Below are 26,950 nucleotides of genomic sequence, written 5' to 3'. Positions count from 1 at the left end.
GTGTGAGCCACCAGAGCCCAGCTTAAATTTTACAATTATGTTTCAGTTGCTAATACTTGATGCCATGAATAAAGCTAAATACTTTCCATATTTATTTCTTATATATTTCTTATGAAATGAAGAGATTCCATAAAGAGAAATAAATTACCTGAGCATTTTCAACGTGTAGATACCACTTTCTGATTATGAAAAACTGTATTCTCATGTGCAGCTACATAAGACCATACTTCTATAGTTGATGGCTTTCTTCTTGTACTCCCTGGGGGTGATAATGGTGTATTTTTTTTTTTTAGAAGAGGCTATAGAATGGTGGTTTAGATATCCTTTTTCTGCATCCTCTATGTCTTGTCATCTTATCCAGACATTGATTCTGACCATGTTTGTTTGTTTTTTATTTTATCAGCTGTAAATTAGAATGCATCTACCTTCTTTTTCAGATGAAGCTAGAACGAGCAGAGTGGGGCAATGACCTGCCTAGTGTGGAGTTGCAGCTCGAAGCACAACAGCACATCCACACTAGTGTAGAAGAATTGGCTTCATGTGTCAAAGAAGCCAGGTTGTATGAGGTACATAGCATTCAGTATCCACATTCTGGAAGGGCTGTAGAGATGAAGCTTGTCTGGGATGCTATACACAATGCTTCTGTCTCCAAGGAAAAAAGAATGCTTACAAAAAATTCCCTTGAGCCTAGCGTTGGTGGCTCATGCCTGTAATCCTAGCTACTCAGGAGGCTGAGAGCTGAAAATTGTAGTTTAAAGCCAGCCCAAGTACAAAAGTCTGAGACTCTTATCACCAATTAATCCACCAAAAAGCCGGAAGTGGCACTGTGACTCAAGTGGTAGAGTGGTAGCCCTGTGCTGAAGTGCTCAGGGATAGCACCCAGGCCCAGCATTCAAGCCCCATGACCACCCCACCCCCCAAAAAAATGTCCCTCTTTACTCAATGTCTCTGTTAACCTTTGAAATAACTTTGTGAGAAAGATATTTTTATTATGATCACTTTGTATTAAAAAGAAAAGTGATTCTGGATGCTAAAGTTGGAATTAGTAGCAGAAGCAGTACCTAAACACTAGTTTGTTGCCCCCCAGAATTTGTGTTCTTTTCCCTTTTCTGTATGGCTGCAGTAAGTAAAGCACTGATATGAAGAAACTATTAGAAACTATTCACTGTTTTCTTTTCCTTCACTCATCATCACATACACAGACCCCTCCTTTTCCCCTTGTGGTGCTAAGAATCAAACCCATGGTGTCAAAATTGTTAGGCAAGTACTCTACCACTGAGCTATATCCCCAGCTACTAGCGTCTCATTTTTTATTTCAACTAGCTGCAGAGAAGCAATTGAATAGCTGGGAATCATCAGGTATAGGTTTTGTGTAGAAGCCTCCTTGAATTGCTGGAAAACAGGACTGTGAAGTTAAGATTACATGAGGAACAGTTAAACAGGCATGTATTATCTAAGCTCCTTTTAGTCTTTTTTTTTTTTCCTGTCAGTTGTGGGACTTGAACTCTGGGTCTGAGCATTGTCCCTGAGCTCTTCAGCTCAAGGCTAATGCTCTACCTCTTGAGCCACAGCATTTTCTGGGGGTTAATTGGAGATAAGAGTCTCACAAACTTTAGTGCTCAGGCTGGCTTTCAACCGTGATCTTCTGATCTTAGCCTCTTGAGTAGCTAAGATTACAGGTATGAGCCACCAGTGCCTGGCTAGTCTTTTTATCTTATTTTATCATCTAAGTTTCCCAGAGCAGCCCTTCCTTATCTATGTGCAGACATGTTACTTACATAGTTGGAACATATAGTTTTTTTCTCTCTCTAATGTCTTTTTATTTTATTTCCTTATCAGGGAAAGATGTCCCAGAATTTTTATACCAGCTATGTTGAAACTCTTGGAAAGCTGGAGACACAGTATTGTAAATTGAAGGTGAGTTTTAACTAATTAACTTAGGTTCTGCTTATGGAGAATCCAGTTTCCTCAACTCTCTTCCATAATATAGAAAGCTCCTAGTTGAACTGTTTATTTATTTGCCAGTACTGGGGTTTGAACTCAAGGCTTGGGCACTGTCCTTGGACACTTTTACTCAAGGCTAGCACTCTGCCATTTGAGCCACAGTGCCACTTTGGGCCTTTTCTGTGTATGTGGTACCAAGAAATAAATCCAAGGCTTCGTGATGCGAGGCAAGCACTCTACCACTAGATTTATGTTATCACTGTGCAGTTGTTCATATGTGTTACAATATTTTCTCAATAAACAGGAATGAAGAAGAGGTGAGATCTATCCACCCTACCAATCTCAAACTTTCAATTTTGGTGTCTCAAAGCATATTAGGAGCTCCACCAATTCTATCTAGAATTGATAATGGCTCTGGGAGTTTTACACCAAGAGTTTCTAAAACTTGAATCCATAGAGAAGACCCCAGAAATTAAAATGCAGCTTAGATATCTACAAAATCAACGCAATACCCATCAATATCCCAATGGCATTCTTTAAAGAAATAGAAGAGGCAATTCAAAATTTCATATGGAATAATAAAAGATCCCGTATAGCAAAAACACTTCTTAGCAGAAAGAACAGGGCTGGAGGAATTTCAATTCCAAACTTTAGACTCTATTACAGGGCTATAATTATCAAAACAGCTTGGTACTGGCACAAGAACAGGCCTGAAGACCAATGGAATAGAACTGAGGACCCAGATATTAAACCACAGACCTATGGCCACCTAATCTTTGACAAGGGAGCCAAAAAAATAGAATGGAAGAAAGACAGCCTCTTCAACAAGTTGTGCTGGCAGAACTGGTTAAGCACCTGCAGAAAACTAAAGTTGGATCCTTCTTTGTCACCCTGCACTAGAATTAACTCCAAATGGATCAAAGACCTGGAGGTAAAAGCTGACACACTGAAAACTTTACAAGAAGGAGATACCCTAGGCCTCCTTGGCACAGGTCGAAACTTTCTTAATAAGGACCAAGAATTACAACAAATCAGAGAAAGGCTGGATAAGTGGGACTGCATTAAACTGCAGAGCTTTTGTACCGCAAAGGACATAGCTAGTAAATTAATTAGGAAGCCTACAGAGTGGGAGAAGATCTTCACCAACCAAACAATGGACAAAGGCCTCATATCTAAAATATATCAACAACTCAAAAAATCGAATCAACCCAAAACTAATCTCCAAAGTAACAACCATCCCATTAAAAAATGGGCCAAAGACTTAAAAGAGAGTCTTCTCTGAAGAAGAAACAAAAATGGCCTATAGACACATGAAGAAATGCTTAACATCTCTGGTCATAAAAAATGCAAATCAAAACAACTCTAAGCTTCCACCTCACTCCAGTTAGAATGGCCAGGATCAGGAAAACGAATAATAACAGATGCTGGAGGGGATGTGGCCAGGAGGGATCACTACTACACTGTTGGTGGGAGTGCAAACTCATTCAACCACTATGGAAAGCAGTATGGCAGTGCCTCAAAAGGATAAACATAGAGCTCCCCTATGACCCAGCAATTCCACTACTTGGCATTTACCCAACCATCCAGAATCTAGGGCATACTAAATCCACTAGCACAACAATGTTCATTGCAGCATTATTCACCATAGCAAAGATATGGAACCAACCTAGATGTCCCTCAGTTGATGAGTGGATCAACAAGTTGTGGTATTTGTATGCAATGGAATTCTATGCTGCTGTCAGAAAAAACGACATCGACCCATTTGTTAGGAAATGGAAAGACTTAGAAAAAAATCATATTAAGTGAAGTAAGCCAGACTCAAAGGAACTTAGGCTCAATGGTTTCCCTCATTTGTCATAATCAGTAGAAACCTTGGGCTCTACTAGCAGAGATCTGCAATAGAGCAAAACCTTGATATATAAGGCCATATAGTATGAAGCTAATTGAAAGGACCTCCAGGATATTGAAACAAAAGCCATATAATGAATGATTGTTGTCCTTAATGTACTGTTATCTCTCATCTCCTTTGCTGTCCCTTGGGTATCTCATATTGTTACAGTATCTCACTTTGTTATCTGATATATTGAATTTATTTGTATTTGGTTATTTGAAATTTGATAGGGAAGGGGGGAAAACTAAGACGGGGGTGGGGGGGTAGGGTAATGGGTACCAAGACATGTGAAAGGGTATCAATGTATGTGAATTAATGCACCTTCTATCTGGGAAATATCATGTAACCCTTTTATTAATTACAATAAAAAAAATAAAATAAATTGTAGCTTAGAATTTGGGGATATGGTTCAGTGGTCGCACACTTACCTAGCACTTACTTTTGGACTCAGTTCCCAGCATTGGAAAAAAAAAATCAGCTAAATTAATTTCCTGGTATGATGTCAGAGGCTGGCAATCTAACCTTTTAACCTTTGTTTTGTCTAGGAGACTTCGAGCTTCCGGATGAGGCACCTTCAGAGCCTGCATAAATTTGTCTCTAGAGCTACTGCTGAGTTGATCTGGTTGAATGAGAAGGAGGAGGAGGAACTAGCATATGACTGGAGTGACAACAATCCCAATATCTCAGCCAAGAGAAACTATTTCTCTGTGAGTCCCACACAGCAGGCTTTTCATGTTTATTTGATAGTGGGAACAGGACAAAGAAGGCTGAGAGCCTGTGTTTCTGGAGTTGCACTCTGACAGATAGAAATAGAGACTCTGTTCAGTGCATCTGTGTGTATGAGAAATGTAAATATAAAGAGAAGAACAATGTAGCCTTAGACGTTATTTATTTAGAGTGTTTCTGGAAAGGCAGTGCTTTGGTAAGTAGAGTAGCAGTCTAAATGTCAAGTCATTTTAGAAGCAATCCACCTTTGTGGTTAAGACTGTCAGTATTAAAGACCAAAATTCAAATTTTCATTTCTCTACTGTGGTGTTGGGCAAGACATTTGGTTTTTGTGGACCTTTGTAAAATATTTTTATAAAATGGGATAATAGCAACTACAAAGGGTGAACAAGACTTCATAAGCTGTCTAAGCAAAGCATTTTGTAGAGGGGTTAGTATTACCTAACTGGGATATTCTCTTGTCTTTCCACAAGTTTCTGAATTCTCTTTATTTAATAACATTAGCCACAGGGTTTTTTGTTTTTTTGTTTTTTTTGTGTGGTTTTTTTTTTTGCCAGTCCTGGGGCTTGAACTCAGGGCCTAAACACTGTCCTTGAGCTTTCTCAAGGCTAGAGCTCTACTACCTGAGCCACAGTACCACTTTTTTTTTTTTCCTTATCTGTCTGGTACTGAGGAATGGAACCCAAGCCTTCATGCATGCTAGGCAAGCACTTTACCACTAGCCAAACTCCTGGCCCAACTCAGTTTTTTAACTGGTAAAATGAGACAGAAAATTCAGCATGGAACAATGAGACAATTCATTTTATTCTTTTTTTTTTTTTGCCAGTCCTGGGGCTTGAACTCAGGACCTTACCACTGTCCTTGGGCTTTCTCAAGACCAGAGCTCTACAATTTGAGCCACAGTACCACTTCCAGCTTTTTCTATTTAAGTGGTACCAAGGAATTGAACCCAGGTCTTCTTGCATGCTAGGCAATCACTCTACCACTAAGCCACATTCCCAGTATAACCCTATTTTTTAACATAACGTTTTGAATCTTGTATGAGTAAGGTTATTTTTTTAGTCTGCCTGCCTGCCTGCCTGCCTGCCTGCCTGCCTGCCTGCCTGCCTGCCTGCCTGCCTGCCTGCCTTCCTTCCTTCCTTCCTTCCTTCCTTCCTTCCTTCCTTCCTTCCTTCCTTCCTTCCTTCCTTCCTCTCTTTCTCTCCCTCTCTCTCTCTCTCTCTCTCTCTCTCCCCCCCTCTCCCCCCCTCTCTTCTCTCTCTCTCTCTTTCTTTCTTTCTTTCTTTCTTTCTTTCTTTCTTTCTTTCTTTCTTTCTTTCTTTCTTTCTTTTTCTTTCTCCGGTACTGGGGTTTGAACTCAGGGCCTTGACACTGATCTTTTGCCTAGCACCATTTGAGCCATAACACCACTTCCAGCTGTGGTACTAAGGAACCAAACCCTGGGCTTCATTAATGCTAGGCAAGTGCTCTACCACTAAACCACCTTCCTAGCCCCCAATATTTTTAAGGATAATGTGAATTCTATAGAAATGGAAACCTTTTTTCCTTTAAAACAAAACACTAGCAGTGTAGGTGCCTTAGTTCCATTAGAATGATCTTCTCTGACCTTCTCCTGATTAGAGAAGGTTTCTGGTTTTTCTGAAGTAAGAGGAGTGGGTAATATAAAACAGTAAGCAGTTTTTGTGAGAACTGAGATTAGACTCTAGCAAAGACAAAATACTCTGAAAACATCAAGACGGGATTAAATCTGATAGTAAGATTTCACAGAAGTGCTGGCATTTAGGTCTTGAATGAAGTATTGATAGAATTTAGTGTCAGATGAGGGTACTCTGGGCTGAGCAATGCCAGCCAGCCATAGACTAGTATAATAGTCTATGGTTTTGCCATAGTCTAGTGTACTCATGACATGAGCTCTCCACTCCAGGTGTCTCCTTTCTCTAACTTCAGTGCACATTCTGTGTTCCCTACCTTAACTCAAGGCTGGTTCCTATGCTCTGTGAATAATTTTCTATTAAATCTGTTGTTTTTGTTTTTGCACCTTTCTAAATTCCCCTAGTTTGTGCCATTTAGGTATCAAATTTATGTTATGCACTCCTTAATATAAAGCAGGGTACTCTTTCTTTATTGCTGCTTTTTCCCTTAATAGCATTTATTCCAAAAAATGATACTCAATTTTCAGGAGTTGACAGTGGAACTGGAGGAGAAACAAGATGTGTTTCGGTCTCTACAAGACACAGCAGAACTACTGTCACTTGAGAACCACCCTGCCAAGCAAACAGTGGAGGTATGTGACTGAAAAATGTGTGAAGGTCAGATGCCGATATTCAAATTGGAGGCTCTGTTCTGCTGAAAAGCCTGGAAGTGTCAGGGATCCTTTGTCTCGGATCTTCTCCTTGTTCATCCCAGACTGTTAGTACTCAAAAGCCTGCAAACAGTTTTCAGAGACTCAGGATAGTAATAAGCAAAAAGTATAAAAGACCCCAACTTCTGAGTTTATGCGGGGAAAATGATCTGTATCATATTTTTTTCTCAAATAACTGTCCAGACACATCCTGCCTCTTATTGCTCAGAGAAAGGAAACTGAAAGAATCCAGGATGGATTTACAGTAGCTTATGTAGTTGTAATTAAATATGAACGAGGCCTTTTCTGTGCAACCTTTCCTAAGAAAACCATGATGGATAAAAGGGAGGCCTCTTTCTTTTGTGAACCACTGAACAGATGTTGTCTCTATGTCTCTTCTTTGGCTTCTGAATCATTAGCAGATTTGTAACTGGTGGGAGCATCATGCGTATATTTTAAGCCTGTTAAATTTATACCCTATGTCCCTGTGCTTGGTTGTTGCAGGCATACAGTGCTGCTGTCCAGTCCCAGTTGCAGTGGATGAAGCAGCTGTGTTTGTGTGTTGAACAGCATGTGAAAGAAAATACAGCTTACTTCCAGGTATTGTGTGTGTGTATACACTTAAATCTATCTCAAATACCTTTTATTAGATAAGTTACCTGTAAAAACTTACTTGATTGAAACAATAATCATTAGGTCTACTTGAGATGGGCTCTTTTGAATGGTTCTTCTCATCTTGCCTGTTTTGTGAGTGGCCACAGCAGATGCAGATAGGCAAGGCCTATCAGAATCATTGATTCTGAATGACAAAATTCTCATGAGTTGTCTGGGTAATGGGGTATGAGGCCATATGTCTCTAGCACCCAGTAGCCTTCTTCATAAAGTAGCTGTGTTCTCTGAGCAGTAAGGGAGAAAAATCCCCTGTGTACATGCTCATGTTTTCTGCTTCTGTCGCATTGATGTGCCATAGATCAAAGCTAGGACTCTCTTTCCCCAAAATATCACAAAAAACAGAATACACTTTTTGTTTTCAGGTAAGAGTAGTAAAAGAAATAAGCTGCTATCTCTTTTCACTCTAAATTAAATAATATACTTTATCGTACTGTAATCACATCATTAAGTTAGAGCATTGAATCACCCAGCCTCTAGGCTTTTCATAAAACAAACCTTACACTATTGCTAGGCAGAAATCAAGAAAGCAGTGATTTCTGAGGGATGAAATAAAATGAATTTCTATAGTGCTTAGTATGTTTTGTGACAATCACCACTAATATGTTTTAGTGACATCATTTTTTTAACTCCTCCAGAACTATTTTTGTGACCTTTGCGGTGAAATGTCATTAGTCCAAGGGAAAATAAACAGCTTGTACATTAAGAGTCTTTTTTAGTTAATATCTCAGTGTTCAGAGGTATTGCATGAGCCACCCCTCCCTTATGTTTCTACAGTTCTTCAGTGATGCACGAGACCTGGAGACTTTCTTGAGGAACCTCCAAGATTCTATCAAACGAAAATATTCCTGTGACCACAGCACCAGTTTATCTCGCCTTGAAGACCTACTCCAGGACTCCATGGTGGGTGTTGCCTCAGTGGGGATGTTTGCTTCTGAAAAAGAGTAAAGTATGTCAGCAGCTGCTCTCTATATCCTTGAAAACACTGGGGAATGGGATTATTCTTAAAATGTGGCTCACATTTCGATATAGTCAGTTTTGTGCTGTTTCTATTCTGTTGTTTTCTTCCCTTAAAGGAGTTGCTAGTGAGATTCTTTGGGTACTTGCTTGAAGTGAAAGCTTAATCTCCCCTCCTGAGGTGTTAGTGTCTCCTACTTTCTTTGTATTGTTTCTATTTTAGTGCAATAGTGAGAGCCAGGGATGAAATGCCAGGGTTGAAAGGGATTAGCTATTATCAAATTTCTCTTACTCTCTAATACAAAAGAGAATTTAAAAGAAATTAAATAGACTTGAACCAATTTTTTTCCTCTTATTTGCTTTGGTAATGATGAGGTATTAGAAAAATTGATTTTAATTAAGGTCAGTATTAAAATCTTATTTGGCTATAATGCAATATGTGACCGTTTTATTTCTGTGACAATATTAAGTTAAAAAATTAGTTTTAGATACCCAGTATTAAATCCAAATCATTTTGTATTCATCTCTCTAATGAATTACTCCTTTAGGAATACTGTGTATAAAATCTGTAGCTGTATTAACTGATTATATTACACAGACTTGTATAATACACCTCAAACTAAATAGAAATGTGTATGCAATAGGGAAGTAATTTTTCCCCACATGAGAAGCTAAGGGATTTTCACACTCAATAAAAGATTGTAAGAGAACAGAATAATTCAGAATAATTCTCTTATTTGGATTGAGGAAGCAGTGCTGGGGATGAAACCGAGGGCCTTGTATGTTAGGCAAACACTACTATTAAGCTGCATCCCCAGCCCAATTTTTAACACTTTCAGGTATAGTATACTTATGATTGAATTTACCTCAGGGCTTTACTTGAGCAAATACAGTGTTCATTTAGGTAACTTGTAATGAAGGATTAAATTCTGTCTTTTCAGTTGTGAACTTTAAAATGTTTCTCTCAGAGGTACTCCAAATATACAGGAGGATATATAGTCCTTTGCTATTTTCTCCTCCCTCCCACAGAGTGCCTTTCTGTCATAAGGGAACTCCTCTACAATTGTCATGTCTTCTCTTCTCGAGGGTTGCTCCTCTCTTCCCTCCTCTCCAGGTCAGGGGCATCAGGTTGGCGGCGTCATCGGGGCATGGAGTGACCTGGGTCTGCTTGTCACCTTGTTCGTCAGGTTCGGGATCATCTGTCCTGACTTCTGGTTCTTTTCAGAACTTTTACCACGCTCAGCACTTGGTCTCTGAAGCTTGACATGTTTGGCTGTGGGTTAGACACAAATTGACATCTTTATTACAAGGAAATTGAATGGGTAGACCAGCTCTCAAGTATGGAAATGTGGCTGTCTCCCTGATGTCTTCTATTCCTCTTTCTTAACTAATAAGTTAAAGTTGTATTTCTTCCAATCATGCTCCCGGGGACAGGCACAGGTAGTTTAAGAATTTCTTTTTCTTTACTTGCATATTCTTAATTCTTTAATGGCATTTCTTAACATTATTAACTCTTTACTCTCATCACATCTCCATCCATCCTAAGAAAGCCCTCTTTTGGGGACTTAGATGCCTCACAATGGGCTTGAAACATCCTAGCTAGTAGATAAAGGTTATCATTTGCTCTCTAATGGAATTGGTAGTAGATTACTACTAATTTTGTTGACAAGAAGTTTTTTAGTTGTTAGAGTAATTGGGTTTACAGAGATTTGAGTTGCATGATACTTCATTCAAACCAATCAAATTTACATGAGTACAGCATGGCAAGATTCTAAAGGTAAATGTGACTCATTTGTCATGGCTTCTCCAACAGCTTTTGTTTGCGGGTTGTTGGTTGAAGAAAGTAAGATCTCTACAATGCTTGAATCCAATTTAAGAAAGTGATGTTGCAGGTTGGAGGCATGGCTCAAGTGGTAAAGCGCCTGCTTAGCAAGCGCAAGACCCCGAGTTCAAACCACAGTAACACCCCCAAAAAAACAAACAAAAAGAACAGGATGGCCGGGAGTTTGGCCTAGTGGTTAAAGTGCTTGCCTAGCATGCATGAAGACCTGGGTTCGATTCCTCTGTACCACATACATAGAAAAAAGCCAGAAGTGGTGCTGAGGCTCAAGTGGTAGAGCTCTAGCCTTGAGAAAGTCCAAGGACAGTGCTCAGGCCAAAAAAAAAAAAAACAGGATATAAAATACAAAAAGAAAGGGAAGTACTTGTAGTAGACGTTGGAGATTATATTAGTTAAAATTTTTAAGTAGCATAATTCTTCTAAGCAAAAATGGATTAACTGGTGTCTTCCAGTTTGTAATTGAATAATAATAATGATGATATGTATTATTAGTAGTAGTAGTAACTTCTACTTTGAATCATATTTGAGGAAATCTTTTATCAGCTATACTACTTTACTTGGCAGCTACGTTTGTTTGTTCATTATTTATTTTTGCATGTGGCTTTATGGGGCATTGAAAAGGGCATGGAGAAAAATGTATTTGGAATACAAAAACAATTGATAGAAGACAAATTTTTTTTAAAACTTTGCCTAAATCTTTAAGATGGCTCCTGCAGGGATCCCTGTTTAACTGAGAAATGACATTCTCTCAGGGAGAGGAGCACTGAGTTTTTATTGTTGACTTAGTGGTTCACCATTAATGTCTCTTTGTTTTTCTTCTCATTTTGTAGGATGAAAAGGAGCAGCTTATACAGTCTAAGAGCTCAGTTGCCAGTCTTGTTGGGAGATCAAAAACCATTGTTCAGCTAAAGCCTCGAAGTCCAGACCATGTGTTAAAGAGCACCATTTCCGTGAAAGCCATCTGTGACTATCGGCAAATTGAGGTGAGAGGATGGTAGGGTACTTCTAGATTCCAGAGGGAATCCAGAGAGAAGGGAAGTCGTCACTTATCATTATGATTATTATAGGAAATTGAAGGTATAGAAGTTTTAAAATTAGAACTTGGGTTTGGTTAAAAATTTCTTTGTCTTGTTATGTTAGATTCCTTAGTACATACTTTTTCCTACCACTGATATGATCTTTAAAAAAAAAATCACCATACCCTTTTGCTTAAGCCTTATAGTTATTTCTCAGTGCTCTTGGGAGAAAGTCCTTAAGCTATTTAATGTGACTGTAAGGTCCTGAATAAACTGTCTTACCTTTCTAGCCAAGATGTGCTTCATATCCTTTACACCATTCCTTGGTCGCACCGTATGTTGTAATAGCTTTTGTAGGACATTGTGCTTGGAGGCTTATAGTCTCCTAAGTAACTCCTACATGCTGAGTACTTTTTTCCTCCTTGATTTATTTGATGTGTTCATCAGGATCCATCTAAATGATTGCTGATCTTTCTTAGGAAGATTTTCTTTGGATGCACTGAAACTATTTTGTAAGCAGTTCTCTAAAATCTTACTATATGGCGAACAATTAATTAATTTTTGATGGTCATGGGACTTGAACTCTGGGCTAAGATGCTGTCCCTGAGCTCTTCAGCTTAACTCCAGTGAGCCACAGCACCACTTTCATTTTCTGGTGGTTAATTGGAAATAAGAGTCTCACAGACTTTTGTGCCTGGGCTGGCTTTGAATTGGGATTCTTAGATCATAGGACTGGCCTCCTCAGTAGCTAGGATTATAGGTGTGAGCCACTGGTGTCCAGCTAATTAAATATTTTTAAAAACTAAAATATAAATTTAAGCTTCCTTACTTTCTGTTGTTCTAGTTTTGTTACCACCACCACCACCACCACCCCGCCCTGCATATTTGCAGTTTTCACTGTGTTTTGAGCAATAAGGTAGCAAATAGAATGTCATAAAGAAAATGAGAGTATTCCGTTATCCAACCTGAAATGCTGCCTCTCTTCCCAACATATTGTTCTGCCTTGAGAGGTGAATGTATTTACAAATCCTTTTTTTATTCTCCTGAGACAGTCTGAAGATCCATTGCAAAGCATACAAATAATACAAAATCTAAACACCTAGCATATGTATAGGATAGGCATGAAATGTAAACATAGTAAATTGTGAAGGAGAGTTGTAGTTTCATTTATTTTTGTAAGAGTGAAATTAAGAGTACATGAAAAGCTTAAGACAGTAATCATCAAACTGTGCTGAGGATTGTGTAGGGGAAGAGATTTTGCAGAGGGAATCTATGTATGTTCATCTTCTTACTTAGTACCAGATGGTAGGAAAAATATTTATTTAAATAGTCTTTTATATTCAGAAGAAAACACATTGGATAAATTAAGTAAATAGATATTTACCTAATTTTTATGGCCAAATAATAATGCCAGTAATGTAGATTCCAGAGACATGAAAAAATATCCAGGCCTATAAACATGGCTAGCAAATGTAAGGTCCTGAGTTCAAACCCCAAAACTCCCTCCCCCCAAAACATCCAAAATAAAGGCAACACTTAATTTTTTCTGGTCAAGTGCCAGTAGCTCTCTTCTGTAATCATAGCTACTCAAGAGGCTAAGATCTGAGGATAGTGTTTAAAGCCAGCTTAGGCAAGAAAGACCATGAGACTCTAACTAGCAAAAAAGGGAAGTGGAGGTGTGACTCAGGTGGTTGTGTGCTAACCTTGAGTGAATAAGCCAAGAATCAAAATCTTGATCTTCAAGCTGAAGAACTCACCATAAAAAAAAAAATGCTTAAGCATTTCATAACCTTAGGATCAGATACTAGGTAACAACAGATTATTAGTTTCTCTGTTAGCAATACCTTGTGACTTTGTCTCTTTAGATAACTATTTGCAAGAATGATGAGTGTGTGCTGGAAGATAATTCTCAGCGAACCAAATGGAAGGTGATCAGTCCCACAGGAAATGAGGCCATGGTACCGTCAGTCTGCTTCCTTATCCCCCCACCCAATAAGGATGCCGTGGAGATGGCCAGCAGGTAACTTATTTAGTTGTTATTTAGTGAGAGACCTACATTTTGATCTCCTTTAAAGAGAACAAGATACATTGTTTCTTCTAAGAAAGACTTCCTGCTAGAAAGTCCTACTAGTCCTAAGACTTCCTACTATCAGCCAACTACTTGGGAAGTGAACATATGGGATTTTATGGTTTGAGGCAAAAAGAAGTTCAAGAGACCGCAGCTCAACCAGTGGCTGGGCACAGTGGCATGCACCAAACTACAAGAGTACAGTGTTTGGGCACAGTGGCACATATCTCTCACTCCAGTGACATGGGGAAGTATAGGTAGCAGAATTACATCCAAAACCAGTGGCAGATTGTATTTGTCTATGACTTATTTGCTATTTGAGATTTGTTTAACTCTGGAGCATTTAGAACTATTCATGGTACATAGTAAGTCAATAAATGCTCATTGAATGGAATAATGAATCAGCAAATCTACATATGAACAAATAATTTCATTAACTTACCCTTCAATAAGCAGTTGTTTTCTAAATTTTGCTTACTTTTCTATGCGTATTATGTATATATCTCCAAATTTTCCCCCTTTACTGAAAATAGCTCTGCAATATAACCAAATACTACAGATGTTTTTTTTTTTTTCTTTTGCCAGTCCTGCTGCTTGAACTCAGGGCCTGGGCACTGTCCTTGGGCATTCTCAAGACTAGCCCTCTACCAATTGAGCCACAACACTACTTCTGGCTTTTTCTGTGTATGTGGTATCGAGGAATTCAGCCTAGGGCTTCGTATATACTAAGCAAGCACTCTTACCAGTAGGCCACACTCCTGGCCCACTGTAGGTGTTTTATCATTTGGGAATATCTTTTTTTTTTTTAAATATTGTTTTCTTCTTTTTTTTTCTATTTTTAAAAATTTTTTTTTATTGTAATTAGTAAAAGGGTTACATGATATTTGCCAGATAGAAGGTGCATTAATTCACATACATTGATACCCTTTCACATGTCTTGGTACCCATTTCCCTCCCCCCCCCACACCCCCCACCCGTCTTGGTTTTCCCCCCTTCCCTATCAAATTTCAAATATCCAAATACAAATAAATTCAATATATCAGATCCTTTCCCAGTCTGGACCTTTTCTCTAGACCTGATTCAGTATTGCTTTTGGCATTTTACTTCACAGTAATTTGGGATACACTTTGCCTCTTTGATGTTGGATCCACTTCCTAGATTACAAAGTGTACTTACTGGCTCACTGGTTTGATTAAGTACATTCTTCAGAAGTTTACTAGAAAAGATTGCATGGGAAAGAAAGGTTTGGAATTTTTTTGTGTGTGGGGGGATCATAGTGCTTGAACTCTGGATCTGGGTACTATCCCTGATCTCTTTAGCTCAAGGCTATCGCCCTAACCCTTTAGCTACAGCCCAACTTCCTTTTTTCTAGAGATTAATTGCAGATAAGAGTCACATGTTCTTTAGTTCCTGGGCTGGCTTTGAACCTTGATCCTCAGATCTCAGCTTCCTGAGTAGCTAGGATTACAGGCATGAGCCACCACGCCTGGCAGGTTTTGAATCTTTTTATATGAAAGCATCCTTCTTTTATAGTTATTGGCTTGATACATAATTTTCTTAGAAATTATTTTCATTCTGATGGGGCTGGGAGTTTGGCCTAGTGGTAGAGCGCTTGCCTAGCATGCATGAAGACCTGGGTTCAATTCCTCGGTACCACATACATAGAAAAAAGCTGGAAATGGTGCTATGGCTCAAGTGATAGAGCTCTAGCCTTGAGACAGCCCAAGGACAGCACTCAAGCCCTGAGTTCAAGTCCCAGGACTGGCAAAAAAAAAAAAACCAAAAACTTAGAGGTGAAAATTTACATAACAGAACCAGGCAGTGGCTCACACCAGTAATCCTAGCTACTCTGGAGACTAAGATCTAAGGATCAAGGTTCAAAGCCAGCCCAAGCACAAAGGACCTGAGACTCTTATCTCCATCTAACCTCCAGAAAATGGGAAGTGGGGATGGCTCAAGGGTAAGGCAGTAGCCTTGAGCTGAAGAGCTCAAGAACAATGCCCAGGCCCAGGAGCAGGGTGGTAGCTTTGAAATGTAGAGCTCAGGGACAATGCCCAGGCCTATTTCAAGCCCCATTACCCAAAAAAAAAAAAAAATTTTTTTTTTTTACAGGGCCGGGAGTTTCGCCTAGTGGTAGAGTGCTTACCTAGCAAACATGAAGACCCGGGTTTGATTCCTCAGTACCACATACATAGAAAAAAGCTGGAAGTGGTGCTGAGGCTCAAGTGGTAGAGTGCTAGCCTTGAGAAAGTCCAAGGACAGTGCTCAGGCCCTGAGCGTAAGCCCAGGACTGACAAAATAAAACAAAAAAAATTACATAACAGCTGGGCTTGGTGACTCATGTTTATAATCCTAGCTACTTAGGAGGCTGAGTTCTGAGGATCGTGGTTCAAAGCCATCCCAGCACAAAAGGACCTGAGACTCCAGTTAACCTCTAGAAAAACAGAAGTGGGGCTTGGCTCAAGGGTAGGGTGGTAGCTTTGAGCTGAAGAGCTCAGGCACAGTATCTAGGCCAAGTTCAAGCCCCATGACCCACCCCCCCACAAAAAAATATGTAACAATAAAATTTACTATTTATAGTAAATATAATTTCTGGTGATGAAAAATCTATAGACCCGCATACATACTTTCATGATGTCAAAAGTCTGATACTCTAACCTTCTTAATGAGATCTTTATTCTCTGAAAGACTATTGTCTGTACTGAGGATTAAACTGAAGGCTTCACTTGATAGCCACACTGCCATGCCCTTTTTTAATTGGTTATTTTCAAAATAGAGTTTCAGTTTATGCTAGGACTGGTCTTGGATGTAATTCTCCTACCTGTACTTTCCCATGTCACTGGAATAAGAGATATGTGCCACTGTGCCCAAGTACTGTACTTCTCTTGTAGTTTGGTGCATGCCACTGTGCCCAGCCATTGGTTGAGCTGCAGTCTCTTGAACTTCTTTTTGCCTCAAACCATGATCCCATATGTTCACATCTCAGGTAGTTGAGATTATAGGCTTGAGCCTCCCAACTCAGTTAAAAACTCCTTTAGACTCTTGTTTCTAACTTTTGAATGTATCACTGGGTGAATGAACATAAACTGCAAACTTCTTTCAGAGCTTAGGAAATCTTCCTCCCCCACCTCCCCCCCTTTCTTTCCTTCTTTCCTTTCTTTCTTTTCTTTCTTTCTCTTTCTTTTTCTTTCTTTCTGTCTTTCTTTCTCACTCTTTCTTTTTCTTTCTTTCTCTCTCTCTCTCTTTCTCTATCTCCTTTCTTTTCTTTCTTTCTTTTCTTTTCTTTCCTCTTTCTTTCTCTCTTTCTCTCTTTCTTTCTTTCTTTCTTTCTTTCTCTCTTTCTCTCTTTCTCTCTCTCTTTCTTTCTTTCTTTCTTTCTTTCTTTCTTTCTTTCTTTCTTTCTTTCTTTCTTTCTTTCTTTCTTTCTTTCTTTCTTCTCAGGGCCTGAGCACTGTCCTTGGCCACAGCACCACTTCTGGCTTTTTCTGTATATGTGGTTTAGAGGAATTGAACCTGGGCCTTCGTGCACACTACCACTAGGCCAAACTCCTAGCCCCAGGAAATTTTTCTTTATCTCCTTAAGTATTTTAATCATCCTTATACCTCCTCATTCCACCCTATTCTGTCATTACTTTCATGAATAAAATGTTAGCAAACATTGGACCTCCCAAGCTGATTCTCTGCTGCTTTTTTGTTTTGCATTTTTTATTCTTTTGAGATTGTTTTCAACTTTGCTAAAATTTCTATGAAATTTTTGGAGTTAGGAAAGATTGATGGGCTTAATGATTTTCCTGAATTCTAGCTTTTCATCTAATTTATATCTCATATTTTCTTTCCAGTGTTAAGGTAACTTAGTTGCGTTTATCTGTATGTGTTTGCAGGTCTTCTAGGCATTCTGATCATATTTGGCATGGAATGCTTAGGAAAATAATCTCAATCCCAGAACTTCTTAAAGTTACTATTCACTTATATGCATTTTAACATTTTTCTAAATACACAGAGCACAGCAAATCAGTTTTTAAACATCACTGCCATTTCAACAATCCAAATGGAGTTGTTTTATTTATGCTTTTCTTTGCTCACTTATTTTTTCTTTAGTCTCTTCTACCCTCCCTTCTTCCATCCCTGCCTCCTGTCTACCTGTCTTTTCTCTTCCTCCTCCTCCTCCTCCTCCTCCTCCTCCTCCTCCTCCTCCTCCTCCTCCTCCTCCTCCTCCGCCTCCTCCTCCTCCTCTTCCTTATATACCAGTCCTGGGGCTTGAACTCAGGCTTGAACTCAGAGCTTGGGAACTACCACTTAGGCTAGTATTCTACAACTTGGATCATAGCTCCACTTCCATCTTTTTGTTAATTACAGATAAGAGCATCATGGATTTTACTGCCTGGATTGGCTTCAAACCAAAATCCTCAGCTCTCAGCCTCCTGAGCAGCTAGGATTACAGGCATGAACCAGCTTTATTTCTTCTCTGTTGTAATTCTACTATGTTCAGGTAGCATTTCTGAGATTGCTAATAATGTAGTAGCATAATATACAGAATAATGTAGCAAATCCAAATTGACAGTCTAAATTCTAAACATTCCTGTGCTGTCAGAACTTGTTGCTTTTCTCATGCTTAGCATAGGAGCATAGTTCTGCCAAGCAGCTATTTTTCCCTAAAGTGTCTTTTATGTAGCTCCAGTCTTACAAAGGTTCTCTATTTTTTTTCCTAGGGTGGAACAATCTTACCAGAAAGTGATGGCTCTCTGGCATCAGTTGCATGTTAACACCAAAAGCCTTATTTCCTGGAACTATTTGAGAAAGGATCTTGACCTTGTACAGACCTGGAACCTAGAAAAGGTATGTGTTAACTTATGACCGCAGGCTCATATCCTGTTGAAAAGCTTTTTCAGAAGGAACTTTTTCCATTGCTGAGATTTCTCTCTGGCGACATGGAGTAAAGTGACCTCAGGGATACTGTTTCAGGTTAGGAACTTGAAATTCTTAGCAGCTTAAGGAAAATCCTAACACAAGTAAGTAATAACATTTTTGGCAAAGAGAAGGTTACAAACCTCAGAGTTTCCAAGATAAACTTCTCCTTTGCATGAAGAGTATATGGTAGATGAAGAGTGGCCAACTAAGAATGATGTCAAACAAGGTGCTGTTTACTCATGCTTGTAATCCTATCTACTCAAGAGGCTAAGATTTGAGGATCGCAGTTCAATACTAACTTGGCCAGGAAAGTCTATGAGACCCTTCTCTCCAACTAAATCACAGGAAAAAAAAAAATGAGAAAGTGGCACTGTAGCTCAGTTGGTAGAGTGCTAGCCTTGGGCAAAAGGAGCTCAGGGACAGCACTCATGCTGTTAAGTTGAAGCCTTAGGACCAATAAGAAGCAAAACCAAAAACTAATTATGCCAGGTGGTTCCTGATGATGCATTGCTATAATCCCAGCACTCATGAACATGCTGAGTTCAAAGCTAGTCTGGATACATAGTTAGACCCTATCTCAGGGGGGAAAAAAAATTATGTCCTGTGAAGCACAAAGGATGCTTCTGGTTGCTGATAATGTTGGTTATATGGGTAAGTTTTGTTTGTGGAAGTCAATATGTTTGATTTATGATTTATTCACTGTTTTACATGTGCATTAGATTGAGTCTTTGTATATGTTAACTAATTAATTATGGTATTGTGTTCCCATTTTTCTGCCTTTTCTCTAGCTTCGCTCTTCACCATCGGGAGAATGCCACCAGGTTATGAAGAACCTCCAGACCCATTATGAAGACTTCCTGCAGGACAGTCGTGACTCTGCACTCTTCTCTGTGGCTGATCGCTTGCGCTTAGAAGAGGAGGTAGAATCTTGTAAAGCCCACTTCCAGCACCTGATGAAATCCATGGAGAATGGTGTGTATATTAGTAAGAGGGAGGGGGAATGGAAGGGTGCTGCTAGACCTTCATATAGACTAGAAAGTAACATCACCTTGAGATAGAGAAAATCTGAGTTGAAATTCTCAAAATAAAATTGTGAAAGCTGGTATTTCAGTTATTATTAGTAATTGCCTATCACAGGTTTTTTGAACATAAAACATTTAGATCTGTAAAAATCAGAATAGAATGTATAGACTTCAGAGTTAGGCACAAGATTCTTTCAATAAGATCTTGAGATAGATGGTAATCCAGTGGTTCCCTCTTTGTAAGGTGGATTCTGTTGTCCACAGGCTTGTTGATCTCTAAAGTAGAACTTAGTGGTCTTCTGTGCTTGTGCATTTGCAGAGGACAAAGAGGAGACTGTGGCCAAGATATATATCTCAGAGCTAAAGAATATCCGACTACGCCTGGAAGACTGTGAACAGAGACTGGTCAAACGAATTCAGTCTCCAGCCAGCTTCAGGACGGACAAGGATGCCCGACAAGACATTGCATTAAAGATTTCAGAGCAAGAGGTAAGCCCTAGGAAGAAGCTAGATGCTGGTGGCAGAGGATAGATGCCAAAATTACAAATCCTACAAGGCAGTAAACCAGGGTAGTCCCACTCAGGAATTGAACCCAGGGTTTCATGCATGCTAGGCAAGCACTCTACCACTAAGCCACATTCCCAGCCCTTCTGTGGCTTTTTAATGTTTTTTGAGAACCCTTATCACCATGCCAGATATTGAACCCAGGTCCTTGTGCATGCTAAGCAAGTGTTAAGCAAATGCTCTACCACTGACCTCTATCTTTAGCCCTTGGCTTTTTGTGACTAATAACTCCAGCTGGACTTGAACTTACTATGTAGTCCAGGCTGATCTTGAACTCTCTATCCTTCTGCTTCAGCCCCCTGAGTATGGGGATTATAGATATGAATCATCATACCCCGTGAGCAACTTCTTTTTGAGTCAGCAAGATGTTCCAGATCTGTTGGGCCTTTGCTAGTGTCAACCCAGCAATGTTATTTAGAAACCCAGACTTGGATGCTGAATGTGCTCACAGTTGTATCATTGTAGGCATGCTCAGCAGACAGCACACATATGCAAGCATATATGTCACATACATATGTGTGTAGATACACGTGTAAATATATCACATAGATCAGTGTTTTCTTTCTCTCCTCTCTCTTTCCTTTTCCTCCCTTTCCCCCCTTTCTACATGTCTTTCTCTTGCACATATACACACATGCAACCATAAATTTATATCTATCTGTATTCATGCAATTCCTTACCAATATTTTTTGTTACCTTTCCATATTGGTAACTTCCTTCCCCAAGATAGAAAAACCTGTTTTGTGTTAGTTATATTTACTTGGGCTGGGAATTTGGCTTACTGGTAGAGTACTTACCTAGCATGAATGCAGCCCTGGGTTTAATTCCTCAGTACCGCATAAACAGAAAAGGCCAGACGTGGCTCTGTGGCTCCAGAGGTAAAGCAATATCCTTGAGCAAAAGAAGCTCAAGGACAGTGCCCAGGCCCTGAGTTCAGGCCCCAGAATTGGAGATGATGATGATGATGATGATGAAGATGATGATGATAAATTTACTTATTGTTCAGTCTTGGTATTTATATATTATAATTTGAGGATTATTAACTTGTGCTACTTCATAAACGATCTATTCAGTATGAGTAATGCTTACTTAAAATTTTTTTATCTGTACCTAAAGATGTATCTATAGTCCAGAGATTGTATTCAGGAATATTTATATGAGTTCTTGCCCATCTTTCAGTATTTCTGTTACTTATCTCAAATACTGTTAGACTTATTTATTTCTGTTTATTTACATTTTATTTTATTGTATTTAATTTTTAATTTTTTACAACCTCAAAATATATAGAGGGGTTACAGTTCAATCTTCTACTTCAACCAGTACTCTCTCTCACTCTCTCTTTTTTTTTTCTTTTTTTTTTTGGGTGGGTCATGGGGCTTAAACTCTGGGCACTGTCTTCAGCTGAAGGCTACCACCCTACCCCTGGGCCTGGGTATTGTCCCTGAGCTTTTCAGCTCAAGGCCGCTACCTTATCGTTGAGCCAAGCTCCACTTCCCATTTTCTGAGGTTAATTGGAGATAAGAGTCTCAGGTCCTTTTGTGCTCAGGCTTGCTTTGAACCTTGATCCTCAGATCTCAGCCTCCTGAGTAGCTAGGATTACAGGTGTGAGCCAAGATGCCCGCTTCAGCCAGTACTCTCTTGGTCAGAATTACCCTTTCCTGTTCCATTTTAGGAATGCTCCCCTTGCCTTATCTTTATCTCTTACTAAAATCTAAAAACAACAGTTTGATTATTATTATTATTTTATTTATTTATTTTTTTTACCAATCCTGGAGCTTGGACTCAGGGTCTGAGCACTCTCCTTGGACTTCTCAAGGCTAGAGCTCTACCACTTGAGCCTCAGCACCACTTCTGGCTTTTTCTATGTATGTGGTACCGAGGAATCGAACCCGGTCTTCGTGCATGGTAGGCAAGCACTCTACCAGTAGGCCAAACTCCCGGGCCCCAATTTTTTTAAAGATACTTTATTATCAGAGTGATGTATAGAGGAAATATAGTTACATTCATAAGGTAGTGAGTTTATTACTTGTTGAACATTGTTACTCCTTCCCATGGTTTTCTCCTATTTTCCCTTCCCCCCAACTCCCTTCCAAGTTGTAAAGTTCATTTCCAACATATTGTCTTGTGAATATTGCTGTTAGACTGGTTCACCCTTTGTCCTTTGTCTCATCATCTTGTTTTTACCCTTCCCTTCCCTGATTCAAATAATCAAATAAATGTATATACAATATATCAGTTACAAAAGTCAGATACAGGAACAACAAGGGAAAAACCATAATGAGGGGGAAAAAAAAGGAATAAAGAAATAACTTCACATAACAACAACCACAAGGATAAAGTAATGTGATTCTTTATTCACCCATTCTATGAGCATTTCAGTGATTTGATTTCTAATATTTAAATAGTCAGGTAAGGACTTTTCTCCCCTAACTTTATTCAGTTTTGTTTATATCTTATTCTTGACAGCATACCCAGGAAGATTTGCAGCAACTCAAGTCTGAGCTGGATGCTGTTTCCATGAAATGCAACAATTTTCTCCATCAATCTCCATCTGGTTCAAGCATTCCAGCTCTACGCTCAGAGCTGAATCTGCTGGTGGAGAAGATGGACCGTGTCTATGGTCTTTCTACTGTCTATCTGAACAAGTGAGTGAGCTGAGATTTTTGGGTTCAGAGGTTAATGTTTTCCAATGGACTAAGAAGTGGAAGGGCCTAGAGTGTATTCATGAATGTTCTAGAAAGATAGCAGATCCATACCGGTTGCTCTGGTGCAAGGGTTAGGGTAGTAGACTTGAGCTGAATCACTCAGGGACAGCACCCAGACCCAGAGGTCAAGCCTCACAATCCCCCCCCCAAAAAAAAATAAAAAATAAAAAAGGTACCAGATCCTGAAGGGCATGTACCTATGGTAAGACTTTTTGGTATTAGTTCCTTACAACATGGAATGTGTTTATTTGTACTGTAAAGAACAAATGTCAGTGATAATGATTGGGAGTAAATTTTCAGTGTTAAGATTATTTTACCTCATTTCTGTTGCTTAGATATGTTTGAAAATAACGATATTAACAGAAGGAGAGAGACTAAAGATGTTTCAAAAACTTCAACTAAATTAGATATTCGTGTTTCAAAGTCTTCCTCATACCCACATATCTCCACTCATGACCTTGAGGAATTATAGATCTTAGATACGTGGATGTCACATGAGTTTCTGGCCTCATGTCTCCTTACCACAAGTGTGTAGCATATATGTACAAATCCTAATGTCACTTAGAACTTTGTTCTGCATTGGCTTAACTTGGTAGCATATATACACTACTTTCTTGTTTATATAAAGCCTTGTCATCTAATAATGTAAATCTGGTAGGGCAGTTACATTTTGTGAATTTGTCTATAATATTCCAGATATATGACCCATATCTTCAAATTCATATGTTAATGAAAAATGGTGATTCTCTCATTACAGGTTAAAGACAGTTGATATTATAGTACGTATTATACAGGATGCTGAACTCTTAGTGAAAGGGTATGAAATCAAGCTGAGTCAAGAAGAAGCAGTACCAGCAGATCTCTCAGCCCTGGAGTCCCACCGATCCACATTGCAGGTTGGTTGCTCTACTGTACTTTCTTAGCAAATTGATTTTAATATGTCCATTGTTTTAGATGAGCAGAGAAATGCAATTTTAGTTGAGCTGGACAGATGATCATATTTGATATATTTTAATATGTAGTCAAAGAAGAAGGGACTGAGAAATATGTCCAGCTAAAAATAAAAATGATTATTTCCATTTATTTCTTCCCTTTTTTCACTAGTCAAATCCTAATTTAATTGAATACAACCAAGGGCTATAATGTAAGTTTGTAAAGCACTTAGATGTTAGTTTGTAGGGTGAATAGAGAAAATATTTTTATTTCGCTTTATAGATGAGAACAACAAGACTCAGACTTGATAAGTGACTTACTTTGGTTTCATAGGTTATGTATTGTGAAACCAGGTTTCGAACATAAGTTCTTTGCATGTTTCTCTATGTAGTGTGCCTGCCCTTGGCTTCCTAGTATGCATCAGGAAAGCAGAGACCATGATAAGTAGAGACATTTCTAGAGCCCAGTTCTAAGTTACAGATATAATGTAAACCATTTTATTTAATGATCTTGTCTCAGACTAACTCCATTTTAGCATGGAAATCATTCAACTTGGCATGATGTTTATGTTTTTATAGCATTGGCTTAATGATGTGAAAGAGAAGAACTCAGTATTCTCAGTCCTGGATGGGGAAATTACCAAGGCCAAGGCAGTGGCAGAGCAAATGAGTCGCCTCACACCAGAGCGAAACCTGGATTTAGAGCGTTGTCAGGAAAAAGGTGTTCAGCTGCAAGATCGCTGGCATCGTGTTATTACCCAGCTGGAAACACGGTGAGTGGCATCCCTACCTTTTTTCTTTTTTGGTAGTACTAGGAGTTTGAACTCGGGGCTTAGCACTTGATAGGCTTTTACTATAACCTCAAGGCCCTATCTCTAGCCCTGTTTCCACTGAATTTTCAGGATAAAATAATTATTGTAATTGAGTTGCAATTCACCTACTTTAGGCTTCCCATCACCAATTGAATAACAGGCCCACAGCATTGTGTTCAGCTTCTCTTCATGAAAGAGTCTTGTGGAGCTTTTTTTTTTTTTTTTTTTGCCAGTCCTGGGCCTTGAACTCAGGGCCTGAGCATTGTCTTTGAGCTCTTGGGCTTTCTCAAGGCCAGAGCTCTACCACTTGAGCCACAGCACCACTTCCGGCTTTTTTTCTATGTATGTGGTACCGAAGAATTAAACTCAGGTCTTTGTGCATGCTAGGCAAGCACTCTACCATTAGGCCAAACTCCCTGCCCCTCTTGTGGAGCTTTCTGCCTACCCTGGCCTAGATTAATTATCCTAATCTCAGCCTGACACATACTTGGGATATACCCAGCTGTGGTTTGAAAATGTGTCTGAAAAGTTTATCTGCCTGGGCTGTCTTGGAGCCCTACTCTCCCATTCTCAGCCTTCAAGAAACTAGGATTACAAGTGTGAGCTACCAGCATCCATCACATCTCACCTTTTCTCCTGTTAGGTTTAGGTACTAAGGATTAAACAAAACTAGAGTTCTAAAGTTCTATCTGTGCATTCATGTTTTAAGGCAAAAATTGATAGGTATGGAAATTTAAACACTAGTATTTTTTTTTTTTTTTGGCCAGTTCTGGGCCTTAAACTCAGGGCCTGAACACTGTCCAGGAGCTTTTTTTTAAGGCTAGAGCTCTACCACTTGAGTCACAGCACCACTTCCAGCTTTTTTCTATGTATGTGGTACTGAAGAATTGCTAGGCAAGCCCTCTACCAATAGGCCATACTCCTGGCCGCTGGTATTAATTATGAACAAGGAATGACAAAAAATCAGAACTATCAAATCCAAGGCAAACCTAAAGCTTGAGCCTGGGGATTGAATCACTCTACCACTGGGCTACATCCCCAGTTGCAGGTTTTTTTGTTCGTTTGTTTGTTTTTGTATTTTTGTTTTGTTTTGTTTTTGGTGTTGGTACTAGAGCTTTCACTCAGAGCCTGGACACTGTCCCTTAATTTTTTTTTCACTCAAGACTGGCACTATACCACTTGAGCCTCAGCTCTACTTCCTGATTTCCTGGTGGTTATTTGGAGAATGGAATCTCCTGGACATTGCTGCCCATGCTGGCTTCAAACTACAATCCTCAAGTCTTAGCCTTCTGCATAAGTAGGGTTCTAGCCATAAGCCACTGTTACTTAGCCAGTGTTGCTTTTAGATTAGTGGACAAAGTTCTATTAGTAATGCTTTTCCTGTGCCCTAGTCTTATCTAGTTGTCATATATCACAGTGGCTATTTAAAATGAAGACTTGAAAGATCTTTGCTTACAGGACAACCTGGATTCTGGATCTTATTCTGCTGGCTTTGAATCCAAATATTTTGTTACTTGAATTCCTGCTTCTGATGACAGATCCATCATGGTAGAGAAAATGGTACCATTTTAGGGCTAAAATAGGTAGGGAATATGCAGGGCCAAGAGTATACAGTTTGTATATATTTGGATTGTCTATACTTAAATTACTATCTATCCCAAGGATGACTAGACTAACAGAAATGGGTAATAATTATTATTTTTCATTTTTCCCCTTTTCCGCCCTAAGACATTTGTAGTATTCCTAAAATCATAGACATGTTATTCTCTAACAGGTTCTTTGTCATCAGAATATGTGTTCATTCAGCCAATAGTACCTTTTTGGTAATCCAGGTATAAAACTTGACAAGAAATATCATGGGATGATAGTCCAAATGGGAGTTTCCAGGACTGTAGGGTACAACTACTTAATTTTAGGGCACTGTATAGTTGTTGTATAGGCTTGTATTTCTTATTCCGGTAAATGGAGTTGCATCTCTGTGGTCAAGCACAGCTAGAGACCTGGATGCGGATGGGAATTGCTTCATTTATTTTTTTTTTGTATCTATATTAGGGTGTGTGATATCCATTTCCCTTTGCTCCTCTAGCCAATCTGAGCTTGAAAATATTCAGGAAGTTCTGGGAGATTACCGAGCCTGCCACGGAACTCTCATCAAGTGGATAGAAGAAACCACTACTCAACAGGAAATGATGAAACCTGGCCAGGCAGAGGACAGCAGAGTACTGTCAGAGCAGCTCAACCAGCAGACGGTAGGTGTGGTTGAAGTAAGTAGTGCAAATTAGCTCATCATAGGAGAGGCACAATGAAAAATGAAGCTTCTCCCAAAGAACAACACATCTCCCTTTTTCTTAGAAGGACTCAAACAGATGGGCTTAGGATACTGGTTAGCATTTAAGCTAAAGGGACCTGTTGGGCTGCTTCAGTTCTAAATTTTTATGACTATATAATGAATTCATTAAATAGACAGTTTAAGTATCTATTTTATTTGTTGATATCACATGTTCTTTTACTAGGATTGGCTTGGGGCTTTGAAAATCCAAACAAATCTGTGAGTG

At 39.2% G+C, this 26,950-nt stretch overlaps 1 protein-coding gene across 17 annotated transcripts in view; it reads left to right on the top strand.

The window, feature by feature from the left end:
* Positions 1 to 26,950, top strand: part of Macf1 (microtubule actin crosslinking factor 1) — a 372,611-nt gene that overhangs the window by 197,886 nt on the left and 147,775 nt on the right. For all 17 annotated transcript variants that reach the window (XM_090335129.1, XM_090335123.1, XM_090335122.1 and 14 more), the window contains 15 exons: positions 438 to 566; positions 1,840 to 1,917; positions 4,381 to 4,542; positions 6,741 to 6,845; positions 7,407 to 7,502; positions 8,349 to 8,474; positions 11,199 to 11,351; positions 13,250 to 13,404; positions 18,162 to 18,288; positions 19,149 to 19,332; positions 19,702 to 19,871; positions 22,413 to 22,591; positions 23,409 to 23,547; positions 24,163 to 24,356; positions 26,482 to 26,644. In XM_090335129.1, the coding sequence (XP_090191255.1) occupies positions 438 to 566; positions 1,840 to 1,917; positions 4,381 to 4,542; positions 6,741 to 6,845; positions 7,407 to 7,502; positions 8,349 to 8,474; positions 11,199 to 11,351; positions 13,250 to 13,404; positions 18,162 to 18,288; positions 19,149 to 19,332; positions 19,702 to 19,871; positions 22,413 to 22,591; positions 23,409 to 23,547; positions 24,163 to 24,356; positions 26,482 to 26,644 (2,160 nt within the window). The remainder of the gene's footprint in view (positions 1 to 437; positions 567 to 1,839; positions 1,918 to 4,380; positions 4,543 to 6,740; positions 6,846 to 7,406; positions 7,503 to 8,348; positions 8,475 to 11,198; positions 11,352 to 13,249; positions 13,405 to 18,161; positions 18,289 to 19,148; positions 19,333 to 19,701; positions 19,872 to 22,412; positions 22,592 to 23,408; positions 23,548 to 24,162; positions 24,357 to 26,481; positions 26,645 to 26,950) is intronic.

This window comes from Megascapheus bottae, chromosome 6 (assembly GCF_031878675.1).
Source record: "Megascapheus bottae isolate mThoBot1 chromosome 6, mThoBot2.hap1, whole genome shotgun sequence".
In the NCBI taxonomy this organism is placed as follows: Eukaryota; Metazoa; Chordata; class Mammalia; order Rodentia; family Geomyidae; genus Megascapheus; species Megascapheus bottae.
This window is presented reverse-complemented; position numbering and strand designations above follow the sequence as displayed.